The 27,124-nt window shown below is 32.9% G+C and overlaps 2 protein-coding genes and 1 pseudogene across 2 annotated transcripts; 2 read left to right on the plus strand and 1 right to left on the minus strand.

The window, feature by feature from the left end:
- Positions 1-7,302: 7,302 nt before the first annotated feature.
- LOC116114932 (branched-chain-amino-acid aminotransferase 2, chloroplastic-like) lies at positions 7,303-8,915 on the minus strand. Its single transcript, XM_031401061.1, has 8 exons — positions 8,793-8,915; positions 8,518-8,694; positions 8,263-8,394; positions 8,066-8,177; positions 7,888-7,988; positions 7,696-7,791; positions 7,497-7,609; positions 7,303-7,417 (listed from the first exon to the last, which is right to left on the minus strand). Exons 1-8 carry the CDS (start codon positions 8,898-8,900, stop codon positions 7,303-7,305), a joined length of 954 nt encoding a protein of 317 aa, XP_031256921.1. The 5' UTR covers positions 8,901-8,915.
- A 3,069-nt stretch (positions 8,916-11,984) lies between these two features.
- On the plus strand, positions 11,985-12,446 carry LOC116114914 (basic form of pathogenesis-related protein 1-like). Its single transcript, XM_031401043.1, has one exon. It carries the CDS (start codon positions 11,985-11,987, stop codon positions 12,444-12,446), a length of 462 nt encoding a protein of 153 aa, XP_031256903.1.
- A 4,153-nt stretch (positions 12,447-16,599) lies between these two features.
- Positions 16,600-17,202, plus strand: LOC116114915 (annotated as a pseudogene).
- The last annotated feature ends 9,922 nt before the right edge of the window (positions 17,203-27,124 follow it).

A 27,124-nucleotide genomic window follows, 5' to 3' on the forward strand; every position in this document is an offset into this window, starting at 1 on the left:
CATTAACTGAAAATTTACAAAACGAAGCATATGTCAATCAACTAGGAGAGGTAAGAGAGTGTCTTGTAGAGGTATATTTGCAATATGAAAACAGGTATGGGAACCAGCAAAAAGGCGAAATATCCGGGGAAGTTGCATCAGAAGAAACAAATGAAGACTTTGACTCCTGGAGTGCACTTAATAGGCCGAAGAGGACCCGAACCCGAGCACAACCTCTTCTTTAGAAGCACTAATAATGAATGTATTGTCCTCTATGCAATTACAGAGAAATGAGCTTCACCAATATTTGGGAACCCTCGAAGTGTTACTAGCAGATCCATAACAAAGAGCCAACTTTGATGTCTTAGAATATTGGAAAACCAGAAAATGTATTTTTCCGGTATTATCAAGACTTGCCTTGGATGTTTTCTCTGTTCCTATCTCAACCGTCTCATCCGAACAAACATTTAGTGCAAGTGGAAGAATTTTAAATGAAAGGAGGACTAAGCTTTCACCAAAAATGATTGAAGTTGTAATGCCCATATCAAGGTACGTAGCTTTATTTATGCCCTAATACCCTTAGTTGAATTTTGTTAAAGTTATCTTGAACAAGTGTGAAGAAAATTCTTTAAAACTTCATTAGGGGTAAAATAGTCTTTTCACTCATAATTAGTCGAAAAAGTGGGGAGTGAAAAGAAGTAGAATAACATGGAGAAGTTAATAAAAATGAAGGCATTTTTGTAATTGACTAAGGGACATAGATGAGATTTTTAGAAAGTGCAAGGGTAAAATGGGAAACCATATATATATTATTATGTAATAAGAGTTCAAGAGGAGAAACCCTAGCCACTCTACCCATAGTTCACGCCACCTTCACCCTAAATTCTCTCAACTTTCAAGGAAATTCATAGGATTTTAGTTCAATTTTGATAGATTTTCAATCCTAAGCATCCAAAGGTAAGATTCTTGCACCAAGATGTGAGATTAAATTTAAAGTTTTGAATTCTTATGGTTTTATATGCTTAGGGTTTAAGAGGAAAGGGGAATTCTACCAAAGAGAGATTATAACGTTGGAGTTGCTCAAATTCAAGGTAAGTAAATCCAACTCTAGCTTTGATTGAATAAATACTTGTGCAGAGAAATTTTTATATGTTGTATGTATGTTTAGATGATGAGAATTACGGATTGAAAATTGAGGTTGTTTGATATGTGAATTTCATGGCCATGAGAAGTAATTTATTATATGTGATGAGAAGTAATTTATTAGTATGTGATGAGAAGTGACTTATTAGTATGTGATGAGAATTGATTTATTAGTATGTGATGAGAATTGATTTATTGGTATGTGATCAGAAGTGATGTATTTGAATGTGTTGAGTTGATGGGATTTTGGATGAAAAATGAAAGGATGGATGTTGAGTGGTGCAGGATGAAATTCGGCTAGGTTGAATGTTGGCCTTAGGGAGTTGTTTGCTCCAATTTTGGTGACTTGAGAAATATGTGGAAGTGTAACCAATTTTAGGGTTTGTATGTGCATGTAAGGTGTTTGATGAAATTTCAAAGTGAAGTGCATATATGAGTATGTTAGATTCTTATCTTGTTATGGAAATGTTGTTGGTAGAGAATATTAGTTCCATAATGATATCTTAATATGCCATAATGCATTCATACATTTGAGCATTTGCATTTAGAAAGAATAGCAATGCATTCATACATTTGAGCATTTGCATTTAGAAAGAATAGCAAAGAATGAGCATATTTACATGCACATATACATGTATGAGAATATTAAAGAATAAAGAGAAATAAAGAAAAGCAATTAAATGTAAAATTATTGTTTTAAGAAATATAATTAAAGAACAATTCAAATATGAAATTTTACTTAAAAAAATATTAAAAAGATAAGAGAAGAGAAGGTTGTTGCAATGGGGAGCCCGTGAGTGACAGAGAAGAATAACCCCGCATGCATGCCGCTTTTAGTGAGCGGCCTCAGAATAAGAAAGAAGAATTTGTACAGTCCGTAAGAAGTGCATGTGGATGGGCACTATACCCAAGAAAGAATTTGAGAATTCACTGACACAGCCAGGGTTCCAAATCCATGCCTCAACCGAGTCTGATCGGCATAGAAAAGAAAGAAAGAAAGAATAGAAAAGAAAAGAAAGAAAGAATAGAAAATAAAATAAAGAAAGAAAAGAAAAGAAAGAATAGAGAAGAAAAGAATGAAAGAATAGGAAAGAAAGAAAGGAAGAATAGAAAGGAAGAGAAAATTGGTACAGAAAAAAGAAAGAAAAACAGAAAAAGAAATAAAACAGAAAAACAGAAAAACAGAAAAGAAAATGCATTGCATAGAAAAGTTTATGCATCTGTGCATATGCATCATGCCATTTCTACTATCCCGAGTTATTTTCCTTATTTGTGCTTACATATCTGTAGTGAGAAACTAGAATCGTAGAAAACAGAGAAGAATAGAGAAGCTCGGTGTAAGGAAAGAAAATTCAGAATCTGAGAAACGGAGAAAGAATAGAAGTGTTGTGGGTTTACTTACTAAGCAATTAGTGCTCACTCCATTGATTTCACTATTTTTTGCAGGTAGTAGATGAGATACGGTCGGATGGGACGTCAAGTAGCGGAGGAGAAAGGCAATACTGTTGGCCTATATTTTTGAGTTTATTTTTGTGACTTATTACTTGATGTAGAGATTTGTATATAAAGAAAAATCAGTTATGGGCCCTCTATTTCATACTTATATATATATATGTTTTTCTATGATATATTTAGTGAGTTTTCATTTTATACCTCCCAAGTATACTAGCTAGAAAGAATATTACAGAAGTCCTCACATGTCTTTGAGATTGGGAACGGTCGCGCCATCAGGATCAATATGAGGTTGTCGACGATACTTTAATAGAATCATTGCAATTTTATAATATAGATGATACAGATGAGGGAGGTCTTAGTCAACCCCCAAATTAGTTGTTTTGTAAATTGTAACTTGTAAATTAATCGTCAATTATTGCACTCTTTTTTCCTTACCAAGTTTTTGTCTCATTGGGTTTTTCTTGGTAAGGTTTTTAACGAGACAATAATTGTTGTAATTTCTTATTTTATTTTTTGATAAATGAATAAATCTAATTTTTCTTATATTACAATTTCATTGTATTAAAATTGAATTAATATTTGAAATGTTAACAAAAAAAAAAAATTAATTTAATTGAATTTTTGATATTTGAAAAGTTAACTAAAAAGTAAAAACAACTACACAAAAGAAAAAAAATTAAAAAACAACAAAATAAAAAAAATTATGGGCTAACCCGACCCGACCCGCATCAAAACCGGTTGGGTTAGGGTTAGCGGGCCGGGCTGGGCCAGCCTTTTTGGCCAAGAGGCGGGCCTAACCCGACCCGGGCCAATTCATATAACCCGCCGTGGGCTAGGTCGGGCAGGTTATTTTTCCACCTTTAAGCGTATCTAGTGCCTATCCATTTTCTGCTACGTCAATTGGTATAATCTCAAAAGAATTCATAAAGGAATCATCAATAAATTTTATTTAAAAAAACCATTCATCATTGTTTGTAGAATAACAAGCCTCTTTATACTAACTAATCCTAGTACTACTAGAAGAACTATCCAATTTCCCCTATGTCAAATGGTATAATCTCGAAACAATTCACAAAGGAATCATCAATAAATTTTATTAGGAAAGAAAAGCCATTTATCATTTTTTATAGAATAACAAGCCTATTTATACTAATGCTACCAAAACTGCCTATCCAATTTCTGCTATGTCAACTCATATAATCTCGAAACAATTCACAAAGGAATCATCATGAAATTTAATTAAAAAAAAAAAAAAATTCATCATTGTTTGTAGAATAACAAACCTATTTATACTAAACGAATCCTAATGCTACTAGAACAAGAAATAAGAAAATCCTAATATTATTAGAACATGGAATTATAAAATAAGAAAGTAAGATTAACTAAATTAAAACTTCCTAAATAAACTAAACTCCAAATTAAAACAGAAAACTACTTAAATTCCTAAAATGAAACTCTAAATAAATAAGAAAATCAAATAAAGAAGGGGAAACAAAAGCAAATCATAATTTATTAGTATTTTTCCTGCATCAACAAAGGACATAAATTGCACATATTCACGTCCTCCTTTTCAAGAGTGAATGAGTGTAAGGGTGGGAGAAAAAGTCTGGAAACCAAACCGAACCGAACCGAACCGAAAAAGAGGTGCGAATCTAGACCGCAAACCCAATTGTTTTGAAAATCGGTTTGGTTCTGGTTTGGGCAAATTGAAAAACCAGAAAACCAGTTTGGTTTTCAGTTTAAGAGTATTCCCAAACCGGTTTTTACCATAGGTACATACAGAAAATGTGTTTTAGTTAAAAGATTTTTGCAAAATCTCCACTCTCCAGGCTTTATCACTAGGCGTCACCCACCACCAAACTCCAAAGTCCAAACCCATCCATCCCTACTGTCTCATGATCATCAACATTTCTCATCAGCATTAACCATTCTCATCGGTGAATTCTAACGGCGACACCACCTAGTGACCACCATGACCACGGCTTCACGAACCACAAATGTCAATGACTGTAACTCCAATTCCACAAACCACGAATGGCGACGACCACGACTCCAGTCCCACTTCCACGAACGACGATGACCATGGCTCTAGTTCCACAAACGATGAACGATAACAACCACTAGCCCACGAACGACGAACGGTGACAACCACGAGCCCATGAACTATTAGGAATCGATCTACCCAATGCAGCGGAAAAATAAAAATTAAAGCATAAATCGATTCCTTTAAAGCCCAAAATCAGGGTACATATTATATAGTTAACATGTTAAATCAAAATTCCGCGGAAAATATAAATAATCCATTCAAGGATCAGAGATCTTACGCACGTTTGGAGGCTCCTTTACTTTGTCTCTGATTTAGATTCGCTACTGATTCAAAGTAGAATCAAACGAACGATAATCCATACAAAGACAATCCGAAGAACCAAAGAGGGATTTGCTAGATCCTCTTTGGCTTCAAGAATCAACTTGAATCAAAGAAAAACTTTGATTCAAGAACAAAGGCAAAACGTGAGGGAGAGAAAAGGGAGAGAGGGCTGCCACCTTTTAATTCAATGAATGAAAAATGACTTAAGTTAAATTTCCTTTAGTACACATGCACTTATATAGTGCATGTGTCAAAACCCTAATCCTTTTAGAAATAGGATTGGGCTCCAACCCAAAATTAACCCATGTGTCCAAACACTCTCCTTTTGGTATTTTCTTTTAATTAATTATTATAATTAAAATCAATTAATAAATTTATAAAAATGTATTCGCATTTAATTAATAATAATTCATTTAAACATATGCGTACATATATTTAAATATAATTTCATTGATTTGATTTAACATTAATTCTAAGCAACAACCTCAGCAAATCTAATTGCACTGTGAGATTACCAAAATATCTTTTCATCCTAAAAGGCAAAAATACCCCTTGCCCAAACTGATTCTTAAATTATCTTCTATGTGTGTGACCCGTAGGCTCCTCATCATACTGGTAGTGAGTAGTATAACGATTAACACCAATTAATCGTCTCACTACACACATACCAAGATTGACCCCTAGTAAGGCATCATGGCCACCCGATGATTCAGATTCAGCACAATAGCTACCTATCAACGATATGGTTACTGCGCAATCAAATCCTTTCATCATCTGTTATCTCATCGAGATTGAGGTATATAAATAGTGTCAACCTTAGTTACTCTCGATATGTTTGTATTCACTTACTAGACCCATGACTGAAATAATAAATTGGATTGAGCAACAACTCAATCCCACTATGGCCACAACTTTAGTGTCATTGTCATTTACTGAATTGCGCAGTGAGATAACTTCTCCTGTACTTGGGAGTGATGAATCCTTTGTCGATCTACCATAGTCTTGATACACTCCTCGATGCAGCCAATCACTACCTTATTGATAGCTCTAAATAGAACTACGTTGGGCTAGTCAAACTACACCAATCGGTGCACAAGAGGCTTTGGTGATCTTAAGTCTAAGGATCACATGTACCATCATTCGTTGGAGGATTTGTTCCATAGACACTAGGGTTACCATCTATATGGAATCCTTTGTTTGGTCAGTCTAGTGAACTTGCCTATAGCAAGCATCCATGTGTTGCACCAGGTTGTCGGCAAACAACCTTTATAAGTGAGATCAATCATTGCCTTTCGATAGGGTCGTTCAACACTATGATAGCTTTACCGTATTATCTCTGCCCTTGATCAGAATAATACTGGGGCTACGGACATTTCTAGACTGACCACCATATGTGATCAGAGGGTTCTCACTATCAAGATTTGAAAACTTGATACACTCGTCACGGTTCTACCATCCTAAGGACATATATCAATACATACAATATGATTTACTCGATATAGAATAAAATGCCTTTTATTGATCAATGAACATTATTATAAAGAGTCAATTCTACAAAAAATTATTGGCTCTAGGGCACCTACTCTAACACGAAGGACGAACGACGTTTCAGTTCTTCAACCCTCAACTGCTCCATGACTAGTAGTCTACCATCAATTCAGCAAGGTAAGCTGTGACCTACTGAGTACTGATCTATGGCCTTTTAACGACCAAATCTATGGCTATTTCACGGCCAAAGATGTGGCCATTTCATGGCCACAGATATGACTATGAAAATGCTAGATCTTTGGCTATGAAACGACCAGATCTATGGCGGTGAAACGACCAGATTTGTGGTTGTGAAACGACCACATTTGGCCAGAAAAAGCCTTACCGGTGCACGATCGGCCAGATCTCGACAGTCATGTGCCATTATAGCGATTGACGTTGACGGTGATCTTGGGTGGCTGGGGATATTTTGTTAACTTTTAAACTTTTTGTGGCTGGGGTGTTTTGGGCAAAATAGGTATAAAAATCAGATTACCAGGTAATCTTTTATAACACCCCTAGGGGAGGGTATCAAATTACCTGCTATATTACCAACAGTAAACACTATTTGCAATAAAAGATACATGTAATAGTTTATTACTTGCAAACCAAATACCATAATATTGTAAAATAAACGAAGATTACCCCCGGTATTTTGATATGCCCCCGATCCAAACGCACCCTGTATAATATCTTCAAATCATATTATATTCTGCCAAACATTCTTTGCACTTTTGGCTAAACTTTGTGATTACAGTATTAATTAGAAAACCACATTATTAGGTACTATATATCTATCTATTGACATAAGACAATGAAAATAAGCTCAATTAATTAATTGGGAGTGTCCATCCCAATTTATCCTCAATAACACCAGTCTGAATCCCTGTAAGTGTTGCGTGAAGTTTATGTGTCACAGTTTCATTTCCAGTTTTGTACTCAACCCTGCATTAAAATTATTCCATTGATAAAGGAGGACGAAGGAAGAAGGAAGTTAAACAACATAAATATACATTTATTTTACCTTGTATCTTTATAAGTCATACTGGCAACAGGAGTCACAACCATTGCGGTTCCTGTGCAAAATACTTCATCTGCATTCAACAAATCCTCCAATGGAACATTGCGTTCCTCCACCTAAACATTGTACTTATTTATTAATACATTTCCTCAATTCGCCCTTTTATTGCGATTAATAGAATTAATGACAATTAATTAGCTACCTGGTAACCCATATCAGAAGCAAGTTTAATGATGCTTTTTCGGGTGACACCAGGCAGAATAGTTCCATTTGTTGCTGGAGTTGAAATTACATTGTCCTGCAGAAGAGAGATTCGTTAATATTGGAAAAAAAATTGAGGAATTCTGATATTAATGAAGCGAAACATTTGTGTAGAATGGCCTATAGTTGTTACCTTGAGAATGAAAATGTTACATGAAGAAACCTCCTCAATGTACTTTCCACTTACTGCATCTAAGAATAAGACGTCAGTGAAACCTTTGGCCTTTGCTTCGGCTACGGTTTCATAAACGTGCAATAAGCAATGAAAATTGAAAAACAATTCGATATAGCATCACGGCATGTAATGAAGCTCAATTTTATGCCCACCCCTGAGTAGTTTGTGATACTTTTAATGCCTCCAGTTCCACCAGGTCCAGCACGATGGAGGTCTCTTTCGATCAATAAGTTCAGGGATTCTCTACCCTGTAGTATATATCAGTGGCATTATTGTTAATAATATGGCATCAAACAAAAAAAATCAATTAAATGACTCAAGTAATTAGTGTACCTTATACAAGTTGCCGATTGGAGATGCGAATATGAGGAAAGTGTACTCAGGAGCAGGTCCGATTCCGAGAACCGACCCACTTCCCATGAGCAGAGGCCTAACATATAGTGAGCCTTTCCCATGAGGAGGCACCTGTGTGTTCATCAATTTAAAACAATAAGCATACATTAAGTGCAAGTGCACTGGTGTCCTGAGATCTTTAGAAGTTCCGGAAAACTTAGATGATTCAAACAGAGAGAGAAAGAGGAATATTACCCAACGCTTGTTGGCCAGGACAGCTTGCTTTACAGCTTCGACAAATTGCTCAACTGATGGTGATGGCATCCTCAATCTCCTTGCGCCGGCTTGCATCCGTAGAGCATTATGTTCTGGCCGAAAGAGCTGAATTCTACCATCTGGTTTTCTATAGGCCTTTAGACCTTCAAACAAACCCTAAAGATATCACCATTAAAGAAGCAATTTGTCACTCAATTAATGCTAAGTCCAACAAATTATCGTTATGGCTGCTTTTAAATTAAACTGGTGTCTACCTGTCCATAATTTAGGACTCCAATAGAAGGGCTGATTTCTATGTTGCCATAGTTGGTAAGATGTCCTCGTGAAAAGTTTTCTTTCATTGAGCATTTCATTATATACATGTAATCAGTTGTAGTTAAACTGAATCCAAGATTATCCCAGTCGACGTCTGCATAATTTTCTTCCGAGCTGTAAATGCTCACAACATTTCAAAAATCACCAAACAAATTAGCAAATAATTTAATCTGTGGTTGAATTAACGAAGAACAAATATTTACTTTAATTAAATTTAAGTAAAATATAAAACACATTCTCTTGCCATATATATAAAGATTACGTTTAATTTACTCAATGTGTACCTGTTATTAATGCTACCACTTTGGGTTCCAATAAAGGGAGGAGCCATCACCGTGGTATGAGACTGCAATCAAGAAAACAGTCATTTGTGTGAGTCGCGTCCTTGAACTTGAATTATATCTTTAGCAACAAGATTAGCTATAATCCTAACTCATATTATTACAAACCATAGCTATTACTGTTATATAATGGAACTAAACATATAAACAAGACAAATGTGATACCTTTTACTTCAAGAAAGCCTACAAAGTTGGTACAATGAGTTCTGAGTAAGATACAGTCTCTTATAGGCTCAAAAAGAGAATAAAATTAAGCATTTAACAAACTTGTTAAATTTAGCAGTTAAAAAGTTTTTTCAGTTCAATCGAAACTTGCAGACAATAGTAATAGCACTGTGTTTCAAGAATTTTAGAAATTAACAGAAGGTAAATATGGTAGTGAGCTCACAAAACAAAAAGTCCATCACTGGTGATTATTTTTTAAGTTGCGCTTTCCCCTTTAGCGAACAAGAAATTACAGTTTATAATTAGTTATTACAGATGGTTATAACATTTTTTGCCTATTTTAAATGATTGTTTGCAGTCATGCCAGCATGAATTATACATTAAGAATGAAGTCTCCTTATATATATATATACTCCAACGTCGAATAAAATCATACTTAACAATCAAAATATTTGATTATTAGATTATTCAGGAATTATGCATGTCAAATTAAAAAAATAGTTTCGTTAATTCATATATAACATACCTTTTTATGGATTTTCCTATGGCGTCGTTTTGGACTGCACGCAGTAAAATTGTGGGCACAATTTTGTTCTTAACTCTCTTCCAATTTAAAATCACTTGTATTTATAAAAATAAGAGAGGATATTTGAATCAAATAATATCAATTATATTTTAAATAAAATAATATTTCTGTATTTTGATTATTCATGTCAGTACTCATTATAATTGGCCAGCCTTTGTGAAATATTATAACATGAAACCAATTGGTTTTAAAGTTCACCAACTCAAATCAAATTAATATATCCGGTTATACAACAAATTTTTTTTAATAAATATCATTTATAATGACAATAAGTTGTAGCAAGGGTGCTTGACAAGTGAGGCATTTGCCTCAGCCCCATTATAGAATAAGGCCTTCTAAAAATGTTATTAAGTACTTTAATAAAAGAATAATTGTTTTTATTAATTAAAGTGTTATTTTATTAAATTTTATGAAAATAGGATTAGTAATATTGATATTTTAAAATCAAATCTTTCTGTCTTAAATAACTCTTTTTTTATTTCAGTGACATATTCTGTTTAAAATTGGATTTAATTAATGAAAGGATGGATGCTAATAATGTAAAAACTTGGGCCCGGCTAGGCCTGGGTTTTTTAAAATCCAAGCCCGGGCCTGCCTGGGCTTTAGGCCCGGGTTAAGTAAAATAGAGGATTTTTTGAGATTTTACTTACTTAGTAGGGCCATGCTAATCATAAAGTATAATAAAAATTATGCATTTACAAAGTCAGCATGATTATACTTGTACGCCATCAAATCAAATTTTTGACCTTTTTTTTCACCACACATACCCATTTTCACTAGCAAAGTCATTTTCGCATAAAGTACGTAAAAAATATATGGCCTCAAAAGTCATCAACATTGAAAAGCAAAGTTAGAATTTTCTGTTTTAGACCCGTGAAATGTAGAGTATAAAATATATAAAAAATTATGTATTATGCTATTATGTATTCACACCGGTGGGTCACATTCAAAGTTGCAATAGACCATATACCAATTAATCAAGTTGTCAGTGGATAAAAGTAAGAGTAATATAAGATAGAAAAAATTAATATTAAGTAGTCATAATTTCTTTTATGATCAGAGGTGTCCGGATCAGTTTGCGTGCACCTCAACTAATCCTCAAAAACCTTGAAATTACCAACTGGATAAGAACTCTAGTAACCACCTTTATTAGCAGCTGTGGAAACTCGAACTCGAGAGATAATGTTAGATCATTCTCTTACTCTTTTAGTATTAAGGAGACTCAAACTTAAAAAACATGTTAGATCTTTTATGAGACTCAAACTTCGGAGATCATATATTAGATCTTCCTTTGTTTTTTTATCATTAGACCACCCAGTGGTGGTTAAATAATCATAATTAGATGTTACTAATAATTTGATTGTTCATATCTAGAACTAAATCTCAAAAAATCTTTCTTAAATAATGAATACTCATTAAAGAGTATCTGGCTAGAACATGAATTGGATTAGTATATCTACAAAGAAATTAGTAAATAAATCATCAGTAATTGTGATATCTTACCCGACTAATCTCTCACTTGACAAGATTGGTTTTCAAATCATAAAAATAGATAAGAGAACTCATAAAAGTAGGTTCCTTAGATTAATTTTCTTTTTTCTTATATATAAATATATAATTAAAAAAATAAAATTGACTTAATTATAAGACCTTCAAAGTTTCAATTAATAAAGCTCGGATCCTAGTAGATCCAAATTCAGGTTCTAATCCATACACATACAGATACTACAAATTCTAAAGTGAATCACATTCTTTTGGCTTATTAGGATAGAGATTGCGGCAACTTAATCACAGGCTCATAAACAATTAATATATAATCATATTAGGCATGCATGTGAATCCTGATTTGTTTTGATGCAACATTCATTAATTGATTAAAAGCTTCTTCTCGCCTCTTACTTACTTGTCATAAGGGCAACACAGCACAATCAAAGGCTCCATTTGAGCAATATAATGGGTTTGCCTGCATATATATAATAAGCTTCTTCTTGACTCTTTCATGTTGAAATCTAACATTCCTAGGGGAAAAAAAGAAAAGTATGAGGTTCAATAATTTCTTAATCGTTATCTACTTCATTTCTCTAATCTTAGCTCACATTTTACAAGCACAATACTCCCACCAAGACTATGTCAATGCACACAATGCAATTCGTGCTCATGTGGGGGTTGGTCCGATTACTTGGAATTATTCGGTGGCGGCCTACACGCAAAATTACGCCGATCAAAGAAGGGGAGACTGCGACTTGGATCATTCCATGGGGCCTTACGGAGAGAACTTGGCGGAAGGTTATGGTAATTTGAATGGAGTGGATGCGGTGAAGATGTGGGTTAGCGAGAAGCCTAACTATGATTATGCATCAAATTCTTGTGTTGGCCACGAGTGCTTGCATTACACTCAAGGTTGTTTGGCGAAAATCGACTCAACTTGGGTGTGGGAGGGTGAAGTGCCAGAATGGATGGTGGTTTGTCATTTGCAGTTATTATCCTCCGGGGAATATTGAAGGTGAACGTTCTTATTGAGGCGTAGCATAAGAAAATGTATGTCTTAATCGATATTGATTGGAAGTCTTAGAAGTGGCTATATCATGTATGAAGCAGAAATTCATGTTTATGAAATAAAATAAGTTAAATTAGAAGAATATTTGTTTTTGTGAGAACGAGGAAGGGTGCAAGACAGTAATTCAGTAATCAATATGGGAAAAAAGAAAAGAAAAAAAAAAAAAAGATGATATGCTAATTCTTTCACTCCATGACTAGCCCCATCGCTTATTCCTCAATCTGTTGCAATGGTAGGAGCTAGAGATCAAAATGAAAGAATCCCATTTATATAAATTTTATACATTCACATTTTCTTCATTTTCCTTTGACTAGCAAAAGAGAAATTAAAATTTTTGTTTAATTTTTTGTCTTTTTCTCTCCATTTTCTGGTTGAAGTAAAAATTTTAAGGGTATATCTACAGCCAATAGTTTTTATTGCAATGGTTAAATTCCTAATAAGGGTTACTATTAGAGAGTTTATCCAGTCATTAGCTTTAAGACTCCAAGGATTAGTTGAAGTGCATACAAACTGGCTCACACACCCCAGTCACAAAAAAAAAACAAAACAAAAAACCTATAGCTTATATATATGTAAAAGTTTATCCTTTAGATAGATATATATTCTACCAGAAAGAAAAAAAGTGAGTATTACTATTATTTTAAACTTCTTGAAAGACACATGATGCTAATTAATCGGCCCAACAGACCCATTATTTACATAGTTAGGCCCATTTTGTAAACAGTCAAGCAATAACCAATCAGTTTACCTAGTATTGAGACTTTGAGAGCTGTTGAGTCAGACAATTATATGATTTTTTAGAATTCGGATTATAATAAGAAATGCTAATAACTTTTTGAGTACTGTTATTCCCAAACTTTTTATAAGCCCTAAAATCAATTAAACGTAAATAAAATTTAATTTATTTCAAAGTTATCCATTTTTAAATATTTTTTTAACTTCTCCACTTTCTTAATCTTTTTCAACTTCTCTAAATTTCCTAATCTTTTTTAACTCCTTTTCTTTCTTAAAAACTCATTATTTAGAAACAATTATGAAAATTCCGAAAAAACAAAATAAAACAAGATTTGAAAGAATATTTCCGATCATGATTTTGCAAAATCATGACTGAATTTTTTTTTTTTTCAACGATTGTTTTGTTTGTTTTTATGGGTTGGATAACTTTTTCTAAATCACAAGTATATTTCAACAAAATTTCATTCGCTTCCAAAAAATAAACAAATAAAAAAAGAAAGATTTGCTTTTAAACGAATCTGTTGTTTATTTTATTGTCTATTAATCATAATTAAATAAACGAGAAGTTAGAAATATTAAGAAGAAGATATTAAAATATAAAAAGATTAAAGAAGTAGTGAAAGTTTAAAAAGTTAATTTTGGAATAAAATAAAAATTATTTAAATATAATAAATTTTGGGGTTTAAAAGGAGTTTTAGATAAGGTTTAAATAATTCTAACTTTTTTAAGACACGTTGACTTAATCAAAACTGATGTCTACTGTCTAATGATGACATGGCTCTTGATTACTTGTCCATATTAGACCAGTTTTCATGATAAATACATGGTAAATAATGTTTATCTAATTGAAATCAACAAAGAACCAACAAGTTATGAAGAATCATCCTACTTCAAAAACGCAGCGAATTAAATAACCTCAATTTGGAAAAATAAAATGCAACTACTCTTAAATAAATATATCAATAATTCTCTTTTCCCCGACAAAAAACTATGTATTATCAAATAATCAGCTATATGAACTTATACTAAAATCATGTAGTTAGCTTAATTTGTTTTGTTTACTCTAGATGCTTTCAGTTGAATATGTGTCCATTCCATCCAATTTTTATATATTTTAACCTTTTTTTAATAGAAAGAGAAGGTCACTTGTTTAGAAATGCTATGAATATTCTTGCTAGATTGTTCGAGAATACAATTCAAATCTATTTTATATATAAACTCTTTATACAAATTTATGAATAAATTGATATAGCAAAAAAAATGAATAGATGATTATATATCAATTAAAGAACCATATCACATTAATTTGTATAAAACAAAATTTAAATATACACAATTTTGGTGTGTACAAATTTAATAATATATATGACATATATATAAATTAAATTTGATTGTGAATAAGATTATACACTGATCAAGTGAAAATTAAGATCAAATCTTAAATTTCTAATGTGCAATATGCCTAATTTTATAGACCTTTTTACTTGACATAATTGACTAGCTTTTTCCGTATACATGTGTTTTCTTCCATATGAACTTTTAATGAGTTAATTATGCACAGCGAGTCCATCAATGCTCTTGACTTGAGCGTTTTTCATGAAATATTCCTACATTTATGCTCAATTGTTTCATATTCCTAATCCGTTAATTAATGAGCCATCGCTGGGGACCCAATCAAAAACAGAAAAATCAACTTTCTAGATGCATCATCAATGTTGACAAGAACATGAAACATGCCAATATGATAAAATCGCGACCATTTACTTTTAACCACAAATGAAGATCATGAAATGCTAACTACATAAATTATGGGTAATTTCATTTGCACTGGATACAATTTTTTTGTTTCTCAAAATAAGAAATACCTGATTTTGAGAGCTTTAAAAGATTTATTTACCAAAAAAAAAGAGAACTCTACAAATATTGTATAGTAAAATAACAACATTGTTATAATTTTGTGATGTAATATGGAAATTATACCTGTAACTACGGAAAGGAAAAATCTAGTGTTGGCTGAAGAAGTCTGCTGTTTCTATATATCTTTAATTGCCTCATCAAAACGAAATTGACAAGTCCAAGATAATGAATTTTTGGAGGTAAATGACTAGTCAGCTTACGGAAGTTACCCATGTGGATCATGATTATAGTCATAAAATAAAGAATTTTAGGGTTAATTTTCTCTTTAACACGGTACTTTACTTTCTTGCATGCACTCTTTATAGCGAGTTTCTCAATCCATGTTAGTGGTAAAACATGGAAATTTTCGTTGAGTGACAATTGCCTTTTAATTTATGGACGAAACTAGTTCTTCAAAAATAAAGCATTAAGAATTTTTCAAATTGTAATATGTTAATAAGAGTAATATTTTATGAACTACTTCTGGGTGGTTGAGTGGTTTGATAGGGACTCTTGGGTATATTAATCAAGAAGTATTGAGTTTAAGTCTCTCATTGGGTGCTAATAAGGGTAATCATGTGAGCTTTTACCTGACCAATAGTTTCAGGGTTTCGGAAGATTAGTTAAGGTGCACATAAGCTACTCCGGACACCCCGGGTCATTAAAAAAAAAAAAAAAAAAGTATTAATGTTTTAAGTTTTATGTTAATCATTTGCCTCTTCTTTTTTTTTTTTTTTTTTTTTTTTTTTTTTTTTTTTTTGACGACGTCAAGCAGATTATTATATATTATTTATTTAGACCTAAAGAAAACGAAAAAAAAAAAAAAAAAAGTTTAGTAGGATGAATACGGATGACAAGATAAACATATAATCTCCATCATAATGTCTTCAAATTACAAAATTATTGGGTATCTTTGTCTATTTTCATTATCGAGAAAAGTCCTCCCCTCAGATGTAGAAAATCAGACTTATTATTGCCATCCTCTGAATATGAATATATCCCAAGATAACATCAATAAATTAAAATAAATATTAATTATATTTCATTCTCTATAATAACTTTAAGGTCTTAAAATTTTCAATAATTCTGTAATTAAAAAAATCCAATTTTCATAAACCAGGATATATTTATATGAGATTATTGTAACGGTGTATTGTGTGAAAGCTGAATCATAAAACAAGAGAAGCAAGTCAGTGGAAACCATATATATTTTGAACGTAAAATGTTTTAAAATATATAATTTATTTTATTTTAGAAAAATAAGCATAACACATATGCTATGGTAGCATGTTTCACGTCATGTATAGAAATCCAATCCAATGTTTATCAATTTGCTCCTCCTAGAAGTAAAAGGTTGAAGTTGATTTCATCAAAATGCAAACCATGAAAAAGGTTAGTTTAAGCTTTCATTGAAGGTGACATTATTAATATTTTTATCCTTTTACCTATTTCACTTGATGAAGCAAATGGATTCAACAATTTTCCACGCCTTCTCCCCTATAAATGCCCCTCTAATCCTCTTATTTTGTTCATCAATCACTCAACAATTTTTCTGTGCATCACAAAATTCTTGCGAAACAAAATGGTTTCAATCAAAATTGCACTCTCTTTTGTGTCTCAGGGGGTTAGCCCTCGTTTTCCCCTCCCATGCACAAAACTCCCAACAGGACTACGTCAATGCCTACAATTCAGCTCATGCAGCCGTCAGTGTTGGGCTTGTGACTTGGGACAACGCGGTAGCTGCCCTTTGCACAAAACTATGCTAATCAATGTATCGGCGATTGCGCTCTTGTCCACTCCGGTGGTGGCGGGAAATACGGTGAGAACCTTGCAGGGAGCAGTGCTGACCTTTCGAGAACGGATGCTGTGAAAATGTGGGTTGATGAGAAGGCCGATTATGACTACAACTCTAATACTTGTGCTACAGGGTTTGCGGCCATTACACTCAGGTAGTTTGGCGCGACTCGGTTCGCATTGGGTGCGCCAAGGTGAGGTGCAACAATGGCAGAACTTTCATCGGCTGTAACTATGCTCCGCCAGGCAATTACGCCGGGCAGAAACCTTACTAATTAATTAGTTCTATCTCATTTGTCACCGAATAAGAGATGATTGCATATTTTCAATGAATAAAGCCTATTGTACTAGAAAACGAATGTTTAATTCATGAATGAATTACTATACATCTTTTGTTGAATTAACAATCGTTATTCATCTTTTTTTTTTTTTTTGGGGGGGGGGGGGGGGGGGGGGGGAGGGGGGAGTTAATCGGTAATTTATAAATGAATAAAAAACAACCTAAAGAAGAGATTCCCTTTAGAAGCCAAGCTCGTCGGACAAGTCCAAGGAACTGAATTACACAAAAGCAACAAAGGGGAACAAGGATATTCAATCTTTATGTACCAAAAAACTAGCCTCTAGAAGGTCTATACAAAAGAAGATCAGCAAAACCAACAACGAAAACAGGCCTTGCTTCACCAAAATAAAACCTAGAGAAAACTGAATCAGTTGCTAGAAGAACCTAGTCACCAAAATCATTATTCTTCTTATTAATTCCAATTGCCGGAAATCCAATAAAGATTAAATTTGATTGTATTGGACAAGATGTTACTGAAGTTCATAAATATTATGGCTTCGTTTGGTTCACTTTTGGGAATACTATTATTAGTATTCCCAAAAAAGTTAAACAGTAAAATATCATTATTCCCAAAATATTATTCTATATTTTTCAATTTCTTTTAAACCTCTTAAATTTGTTAATTTAACTAAACAACCCCAAATATTTTTTTTTAGAAATTGCAAAAACACTCTGGCCACCCCCCGGCGGTGGTGGCCGGTTGTCCGTATTTAATGGGTGGGTTGAGGTGTTTTTATTAACTTTTAATATTTTATTATAGGGATGTTTAGTAAATAAACAAACATAGGGGATATTTTTGTTAATTTCCAAATCATACATTGTAATACCCGCCCAATTTAACTTTTCTTAAAAGATTATTTTAAAAACTATCATAATAATGAACCAGATGGAGCCTATGAATCTGGTGAAGAGCTCTTGAGCGATCATGAGATGCGTGTACATGAGACTTTACGTGAAAGGAAAAAGGAGAGAAATATAATTTAATAAGATGACAATTGTGGATAGTTTAAACTGCGAGCTACATGACACGACCCGCCTCGACCCTCCCTACCCCATAAGCTCCGGGCGCACCTATGAGACTCGGGCGGTCGAGACATGCCATGTGGGAATCTAAAAAAAAAAAATATAATAAAAAAAAATTTAAAAAAAAAAAAAACAAAAAAAAAAATTAAAAAAAAAAAAACAAAAAAAATATATATATGTATACATTTGAAAATCTGAAAGCTAACTTGTACGTTCATAAAATCCAAAAACGGATGGTATCAGATATTCATATCTTTTATAATCAACACAGGAGATAAACATAAGGATAAAAACTTACTTCTGTAACGGTAACAAGCATGACATTTTTACACACATGATGAGTCGAGACGTAAGGCCAACCTCTAGAGGAATCACTCCTCAGCACGACTCTTCCTGTGAACCTGGGGAAAAGGGTTAAAAAGGGGTGAGCTGAAATACTCAGTGAGTGGGGGATTGGGGAGAGTTTGCAAAACATTCTTCAACAATAGTCATGGCATGCAATAGTTCTTATGAAATCCTGAAAACAACATGATTCTATAACGTGTTATGGAAGTAACTAAATCATTCCTGTAGCATGTATAATTCGTTTTCTAAAATTGTTCTAAGTACTGTAATCTATCATTTAAGCTGAAAACAAATTCTGAATTATAGCTCATCATTGAATGCTTAAAATTCTTTTTTGGAAACTTAAAACATAACTGTAAGTGCTTATGCTTCTAGGAACATATTCCTATAAGTCATGCTGCAACCATTTATGTCATCACTCAAGAATGCATATGATTATGAAAATAAACTACTAGTCATGCTACAAACATCCAAACCACATTCAATGAACACTCATGACTCTCAAAACAAAATCTGGTAACTAAATTTATAACTATTGTGATGATATAAAATTGAAGACGTGTTTTTCTGAAGCATGATGATAACTGATTTTGGAATACTGTAAACTTTATGTTGATAACTGAAATTTAAACTGGATACTGTAGCTTTTACTGATACTGAAAACTATAAGCTGATATCTTATTTTAAAACTGTGGCTATATTGAAGGCTTCTTAACATTCTTAAAACTCATATTGAGGCTATCGCTCGTAGCAGATACTAAAAACTGAATGTGATTTTTGAACATTCTAAAACTGATTCTGATGTTAAACAGAAAACTCTCACGCAACTAGTACCCTGGGGAAATCTGTCTTACCTGGTGGGCGTCCCACACACAGGCAGACAAGGGATGTACCTGTCATACCCGGCAAGATTGTCATCGCACGGGCAGAGCCACTGAAACTGTCATACCTGACGGACCACTCAACGCCCAGGCAGAGCCAATAAAATCTGTTATACCCGGCAAGACTATCAGCACGGGCAGAGCCACTGAAAACTGTCTTACCTGGCGGACCACTCAACGCCCGGCAGAGCCAATAAAATCTGTCATACGCATGCGCAGAGCAAAAGTGAAACTGTCATACCCGGCGGAATCTGCATCGCTCGGGCAGAGCCAATAATCTGTATCTCTGGGGGATGGGTACTTGTAGTGGTTTGAAAACCACTTTTACTTTATATAGTCAACATGCTTTTCTTCATGAAAAAGCATAGTTTGCTTGAAAAATATGATATTTATGCCAAGGGGGGGAAAATATAGATTTAGAGATATGCCCCAAAACTGACAATCAACCCTTTTTCGTTTCTCATTAGTATATTATCAAAATCACTAAACTCTCATTTAATCATGCATCTCACGTTAATCTCAAGTAACATATATAAGTCAAGAACATACCACATATGTGCTTATAAATCATGCATATATGACATAATATTCAAAAATCACATCCAGGGGTGAAACTGAAAATTTCCAAACATGTTTTAAAACTGACAGTTTAACCCAGATTAAAAATTACTTTCAACATCACATTTCCATAGCATATGCCATCACTAATCATAAGATATATACCACATTTCATATAAAAGTAAATCATGCCAAATCGTATGAATTCCATGCAAAATGGGGGTAGAATGTAAGTTTTAAAACATACTTTCAAAAACTGACAGAATGCACCCCTTCTCTTTTCTTTTTACCAAGAAACCATCTACCAAGATCAAGAACCTCAACCGTATACAATTCAACCAATTCTCTACTCTCAAAATTTTATTCATATAGCGTGAATACATATAAATCTATATACCAAACTTCATCAAAACATTTAAAATAAAACATAAGTTAACATGCAAACATGGATTTAAGATTTTGGAAGAAGATTCGGTTTAATCATCACCAAATCAAGCTATAATTTCAATGGGGCATTCAGACAAATATATGTTGATCCAGTAATATTTTCAAGTCACTTTAGAATCAATAACTATTTAAAACACAATTTTTTTCAAACTCATTTAAATCTGCCAACTGTTTCCAGAATTGAGGTTACTGACTTGTAAAATTCATAACAATTCAGCCCTTAATCTAAACCTCATGAAACTCTCCCGAATTAAACTAGACACATAAGGATTCACCAGAATTTAAAATGGCTCAATTTGGATAAGTATAAGTGCATTATTTCAGTTCCGAAAATGCATGCTCCAGAAAACATGAAATTCAGAATTTCATAGCAGAATTCAAAATTCATTAAAAAATCCAATACTTCGAATTTGGGGGAAATCAATTTTCAAACCATCTCTAATAAGGTCTAAAACAAAATACCTGAAATTTAGCTTCATTACAAACCCGAAACATATATAAAATTTTCAGAAGTTCAGAATGTCAGAATTTCACAGCATAACTTTTTATAACCAAAACATACTTTAATAACTCTGGTCTTTAGGACAACATATAGCTTAAACATATAAAACTATTGCATTAAACTCCAATTTCAGTTAACCACAATAGTCAGCCACATATCCAACTACAATTTCCCTAATTTCTTTTCTTTCACAAACATTATGTATATGCATAAAACCACCATGCATGCCAAGTTCAACATTTCAATTCTGCCTATTTTAACCTTTCTCCATCTACTCTTCAAATCAACAACATCCACAACTCATCTCTATGGTACAAACAATATTCCAAATAATCAATTTAAACATAACTTTTAAATGCTTGAAACAAAAAACATCAAGTAAAATGCAACTTGAAAAAAGCAAACTTTAGAAAAGGATTTAATGCGCTTTCACTCACAAAATTTCCTGATTTCATCAAGACATGGTGCTAGAATCGAAACTGGACATGCAGCACTTTAAAGTCAGCTCAGCCGACACATGCAAGGCAGATTTAACAAGATATCACACCAAAATTGGATCAAACACTATAATAGAAATCAACACTTTACATGCAAACAGGAATTGAGTTTTTAAAAGAGTTTTTGGCTGGTCCACTCACTGTCTAACAACGAAGTCCTGCACTCTCCTCACTCTTCTCCCTCACTCTACCATTTGTCAGCCGCACCCATTCCCCTCTTTCTCGTTTCTTCTTTTTTCACCTGGGCGAAAATCAGCTCCCTTTTTTTTTAACTTTCCTTTTTCTGCTCTGCTCTCGCTTTCTCCTCTACTCTCGTCTCCTTTTCTCATTTGGCCAAAATCAGCCCCTTTTCTTTCTTTTATATTTATTTTAATCTTCTTAAATTTATGCTTCTGCCCCTAGATTTCAGGTAATCCGCTCAAACCCCTACCACATCAGCATTTTTTCAAATAAACCTCCAGATTTTCCCCTGGTTACATGCAAACCCAGCAGTCCTTATCTTGCAATTTCATTTCCAAAAAACTTTAAAAACAAACAGAATCCCTTCCATAAAAATAAAATCACACAGAATATGTAATAGTATTTGATTAAAAACGGGGTTTCACACACACATGTATCCCTGACTAGGAAAGACTTGTATAAAATATAATGACTAAGATTCAGCTAATTTTTATAAATGGGTGATAATAAGTTGTAAATATGAACTTGTAGAGTGTTCCCTTAAGAGAATTCTAATGATCTCACTAAACATTAATAATGTAATAGATTATTTTTTTTTTTTTTTTTTTTTTGACTGGGGGTGTCGACTAGTTTGCATATACTCAACTAATCTCTCGAGAACCTAGAACTACCAGTCGAGTAAGAGCTCTAGTGGCTACCCTTATTAGCAACAGAAGAAGAGACTTAAAGAATCTCTTGAGTGATACATCAAGAATCACTATCGAAACTTTGACCACCCAAAGAAAGTAATGAAGATGATTAATTTCATGAAAGGAAAAAGGTAGAAGTTTAATTATAAGGGTTGAGGTTTTTTTTTAATAGAAAATTATAATAATAGAAACATGTATGATGGCATACATATGTATTGTTCTCTTCTCTCTCTCTCTCTCTCTCTCTGCTTCTGTCTCGTCTCTCTCTCTCTCTCTCTCTCTCTCTCTCCTCTCTCTCTCTCTCTATTATATATTATATATATATATATAATTTATTTATTTATTTATTTAGGATTGGAGGTATGATGTATTCGGTATATCAATATTGTAGAAAATAATCTATTTTTAGTTATAGAATTTGTTGTGATGTGGCATTCTGATGACACACGTGGAAGTCAACAGGGAGGTTGGCTGGTCAAATGTAAATTGTTAAGACTTGAGGGGCAGTTCAGTCTTTCCCTATGTTCTAAAACCTAAATCGTTAGGTTTGTGCGCAGCTCACTTCTCTACATTTCTCTCTTGGTAACAGAGAGAGAAACAGTTAGAGGTGCTGTGCTGGAAATCCGAGGTTCGTCCATGTAATCCACAGTGATGGTAGGTGTGAGCTGTCCTTCTTGAGTAGTTCTTTTTACTGTATAAACATGTACTGATTTCTGCCTATTTTTTGTATGTAGTGGGTGAGAGCATCTGGGTATACGGGTGTAAAATCAGAGGTTTTTGTATCGGGTGATGCCTCGTGTAAAGGGGTGAGCCGATCTTCTGTAAGGTTTCTCAAACTCATAGTGAAAGTTCTTTTTCTGGTTGCCCTGAAGAGTGGATGTAGGTAATCTTTAAGATTACCGAACAACACATATAAATCTGGTGTTTTCTCTTCCCTTACTTTACCTTTTATTGTTTTTTTTGTGCTTTGTTTGGTTGAATGAACATTGGGTTATTGCACGATTACACTGTTTTTGGGTCATATTTACAACAGAATTATTCTAATTAATTTTTAATAAATTGATTTTAAAAAAGTCTACTATTAACACAAGTCCAAATAATAAACTTACATTCATCCTTTCAGTGATGTTGTCAACTCACCGATTTATCAAACTTTGATGGTCAATAGCGTACAAGTACTATCTACTTTTGACTTGCATTTCTTTTATAATTTCAATTATTATTACCTTAAATATATAAATGAGAATTAAACACTTTTATTTTTCTAAGGAAATTAAAAAAAAAATTATGGAGTTTGTATCATTTTTATGTGTAGCACAATCTAATATATCTACTCGGTATTATTTAATGTTATGTATATTGTATTAATTAATACAATACTTATAAAATAGTATAATACAATGTATAATTTATTAATGGAGGTTAGTTTCATCGGTAACTGAAAGTTCAGAGAATGTAGACAAGTGCTTTTCTGGCAATATATAATTTTCAACGCTTTCCATAATCAAAGTTTCAAAACGCAGCCCTGAAATTTTGTTAATCTCCAAAGTCCAAAACAATTAGGAACTTAATGAATGAATTTCTAAATTTCATTGTACTTGTTCTGAAGCATGCGATGGCTAAAGGATCTTTTGATTGTATTTATTTTTCCTTCAGTGTCATATAATTGACGACGGTAAGAACCCAACAACTTCACCAATCCAACGGAATAAACTTTACTAGTATTAGATCATATATAAATAGTGATTTTATAACACATCCAAGCATATTCTAAGGTGATTATAAATTTATATATAGATATATAAATCACGTATTCATAATTCAGAATATAACTTAGACTAAACAAAATATTTCATTTTATTCTTCTTTTATCTCATCTTTTATTAGTTTCCCCACGTTCTCTTTAATATTAATTCAAATGGAATCCAAAATAATTGTTTTCAGTATGTTCCATATTAGCGAAGGAGACAGCATCGATTTTCCAAAAATTGGAAGCATGATTAATTCCTATGAAATCAAAATTCATGCTTTTAGTATGTCCCATGATTAGCAAATGCGACAGTACTGGAAAGGAATTTGGTTTGGATAATTGGAGGTATATATGTACAAACTCAAAGATTGATGTAAATATATCATATTGAACTATCATCGAACTCTACCGTATTTTGATGATAGTTCAATATGATATATCAGTGTCTTAGGACTTTTTAATTACACTTTTTGAACAATGTTATTCTGAAAAAGTGTATTAAGTTGAGTTGAGTTGAATCAAATTAAACTGGATTTAAATATGAAATGTATTTGGTAAAATATCTGAAAACTATATCAGAGTTGAATAAAATGCTGAATAGTTGCTTGATACATTTTTTTTGTAAGTTTTCAAGACAGAATAGTTGTTTGGCATATTTTTTGAAAATATTTAGATTATTTTTTTATAAAAGCTTTAATCAATTAGCCGCTTATTCTGGCGATGCATTTTGTTGTGTAGGATGTGTTGATCCTATGGGGAGACCAAAACCAGATATTTCCTTCGAAGATGGCTACTGAACTGAAGGAGTATGAACCCTAATAACTTCAACCTACCAACCACTTCATTGACTAATTATTTTGATTTTAGAGTTGAGAGTCATAATCAAATTGAAAGCATTTTTGACTATGGTGAATGGTGATTTGCAGGCTGGAAGTAATAGAAAAGAAGTCCCATGTGCCCCAAATTGAGAATGTAATTAAAAATTGTTCAACAACATTGTCGAAAATTTCTTATGTGCCTCCTGATTAAATTGATGTAATGAGATGTGGGTTTTGATTAAACTTGCCAGAGGCTAAACCAATTGCTGCATGTAACGCTTGGGTGAATTTGGAAAAGCGATGACTTGCTCAAGGCATGGAATTTTATTTAATTATAAATAAAGTTGATCTGTTTTCGGCATATGAACCCAGTTTCACATGTGGGTCAATTTCCAAATTTTTTTAGCTCCTCAAGCAAGTTGATCAAATAATTTCCACATCATATTCCTATGAATACCCATCAGTTCGTCTCTGAGGCTATTTGTTAAATAATAGCGAAAGAAATTGTATGAAATATATGGTAACCTACCATTCAGGGAACTATAATGCATGCCTCAAGAGTAAGTGTATTGACTTGACCTTGCTAATTATGTATCCTTGAAAAATAGTTTTATCTAATGATATTTCAGTTTTTTTAAAATTATTAAATAGATATAAGAAAGTATCATTCTATAGTGCTATTAAATTGTTGGAAGAAGAAGAGGTTTTTAACACGACTAACTAGGACCAATAAGAGGGGAAAGGTATTAACCCTATTGTTTCGAATGAATTCGAAACTTTTAATCTCTCGGATAATAAACGATTCTATAGGTTAAAACATAAGTTTAGATAATATTCTTTGTTAACTTTAATCTATGAGTTGAAGACAGATCAAGATTTCTAAATATGCCACCCTAATAAAAGAGACAGCAATCTCAGATTTCCAAAGTTACTCAGGTTGACAATAGAAACAAATTAACAAAAGTCTATGGCACAGGCATAGCTAACGTATATATGTTTTCTAAAGACTTGAACTTTTGCGGGCTAAACATTGCAGTTTCTTAAATAGTGTCAGCTTTTGGAACATGGCCAGCAACTGTTCGAGTGGGGTGATTTCCTCGAAATTATTAATTAGAAAAACTTGATTTTCAATTGTGTTATACAGGTAATAGTGTGATGAGTTGTGAGCAAATCCAAAATGCTATCTTCTACACTTTCACTAACTCTTCTGTGTGTCATGGGGTTAGCCCTAGCCCTGGTCCTTCCATCCCATGCACAAAACTCGCAACAGGACTACGTCAATGCTCACAATGCAGCTCGAGCATAGGTTAATGTTGGACCAATGACTTGGGACAACATGGTGGCTGCCTATGCTCAAAACTATATATGCGAATCAACGTATTGGAGATTGCAGACTTGTACACTCTGGAGCAATGGCAGATCCAGGATTTTTGCCCAAGGAGGGCCTCCGCGGCTCCGCCATTATTTGTCAAACAACTAGTGAAAACTTTAAAAAACCACTAAACCCTAAGCAAAGAAAATAATAGCATATCAAAAACCTGAGAGAAAAGAATACAATAACACAATATTTTCTTACTTGAATAAATCTATGAGAAACAACATTTTGAGTAAATATGTTGAGTAAACCTTGAGCAAAACTTTCTTTTAATTTTTTTTATTTATTTTTGGCTTCCAAAGATTAAAATATAAATTTTTATGATTTTGATTAGATCTAGCCTAAGCTAAAGTCAACGAAAACTTAAGTCAAGTCAATGTTGCGTTGACTTTTAATATGAATTAATAAAAAAATGGGGAATTTTCTTGGTTTAAACATAGACAGTAACTCAAATTTCTTTAATAATTTTAAGCAACTAAACAGTGACGTTGAAATATAGGAAGTGATGGGTGAAGGGTAAATAATAACGTTCTTTAAAATATAATTAAGGTTTTAATTTGGGAAAGTATGTTCATTCTTAGACACAAAACACAAATAAACTCACAAGACTCATGTCTTTTTCCCTAAAATTAGAATAAAAAACCTCCAAAAAAAGAAAAAAAAAACATGATTCAACCTTAAAATAAACTAAATTGAAATGAGCAATACACATACCTATAACTAATAAAATAGAAAACAGAGCTAATTGTGGCACCTTGAGTAGTGAAAGCTTTAATAATTTTAGTCTTCAAA

The sequence above is a fragment of the Pistacia vera genome, unplaced genomic scaffold (genome assembly GCF_008641045.1).
Source record: "Pistacia vera cultivar Batoury unplaced genomic scaffold, PisVer_v2 Contig728, whole genome shotgun sequence".
Lineage (NCBI taxonomy): Eukaryota > Viridiplantae > Streptophyta > Magnoliopsida > Sapindales > Anacardiaceae > Pistacia > Pistacia vera.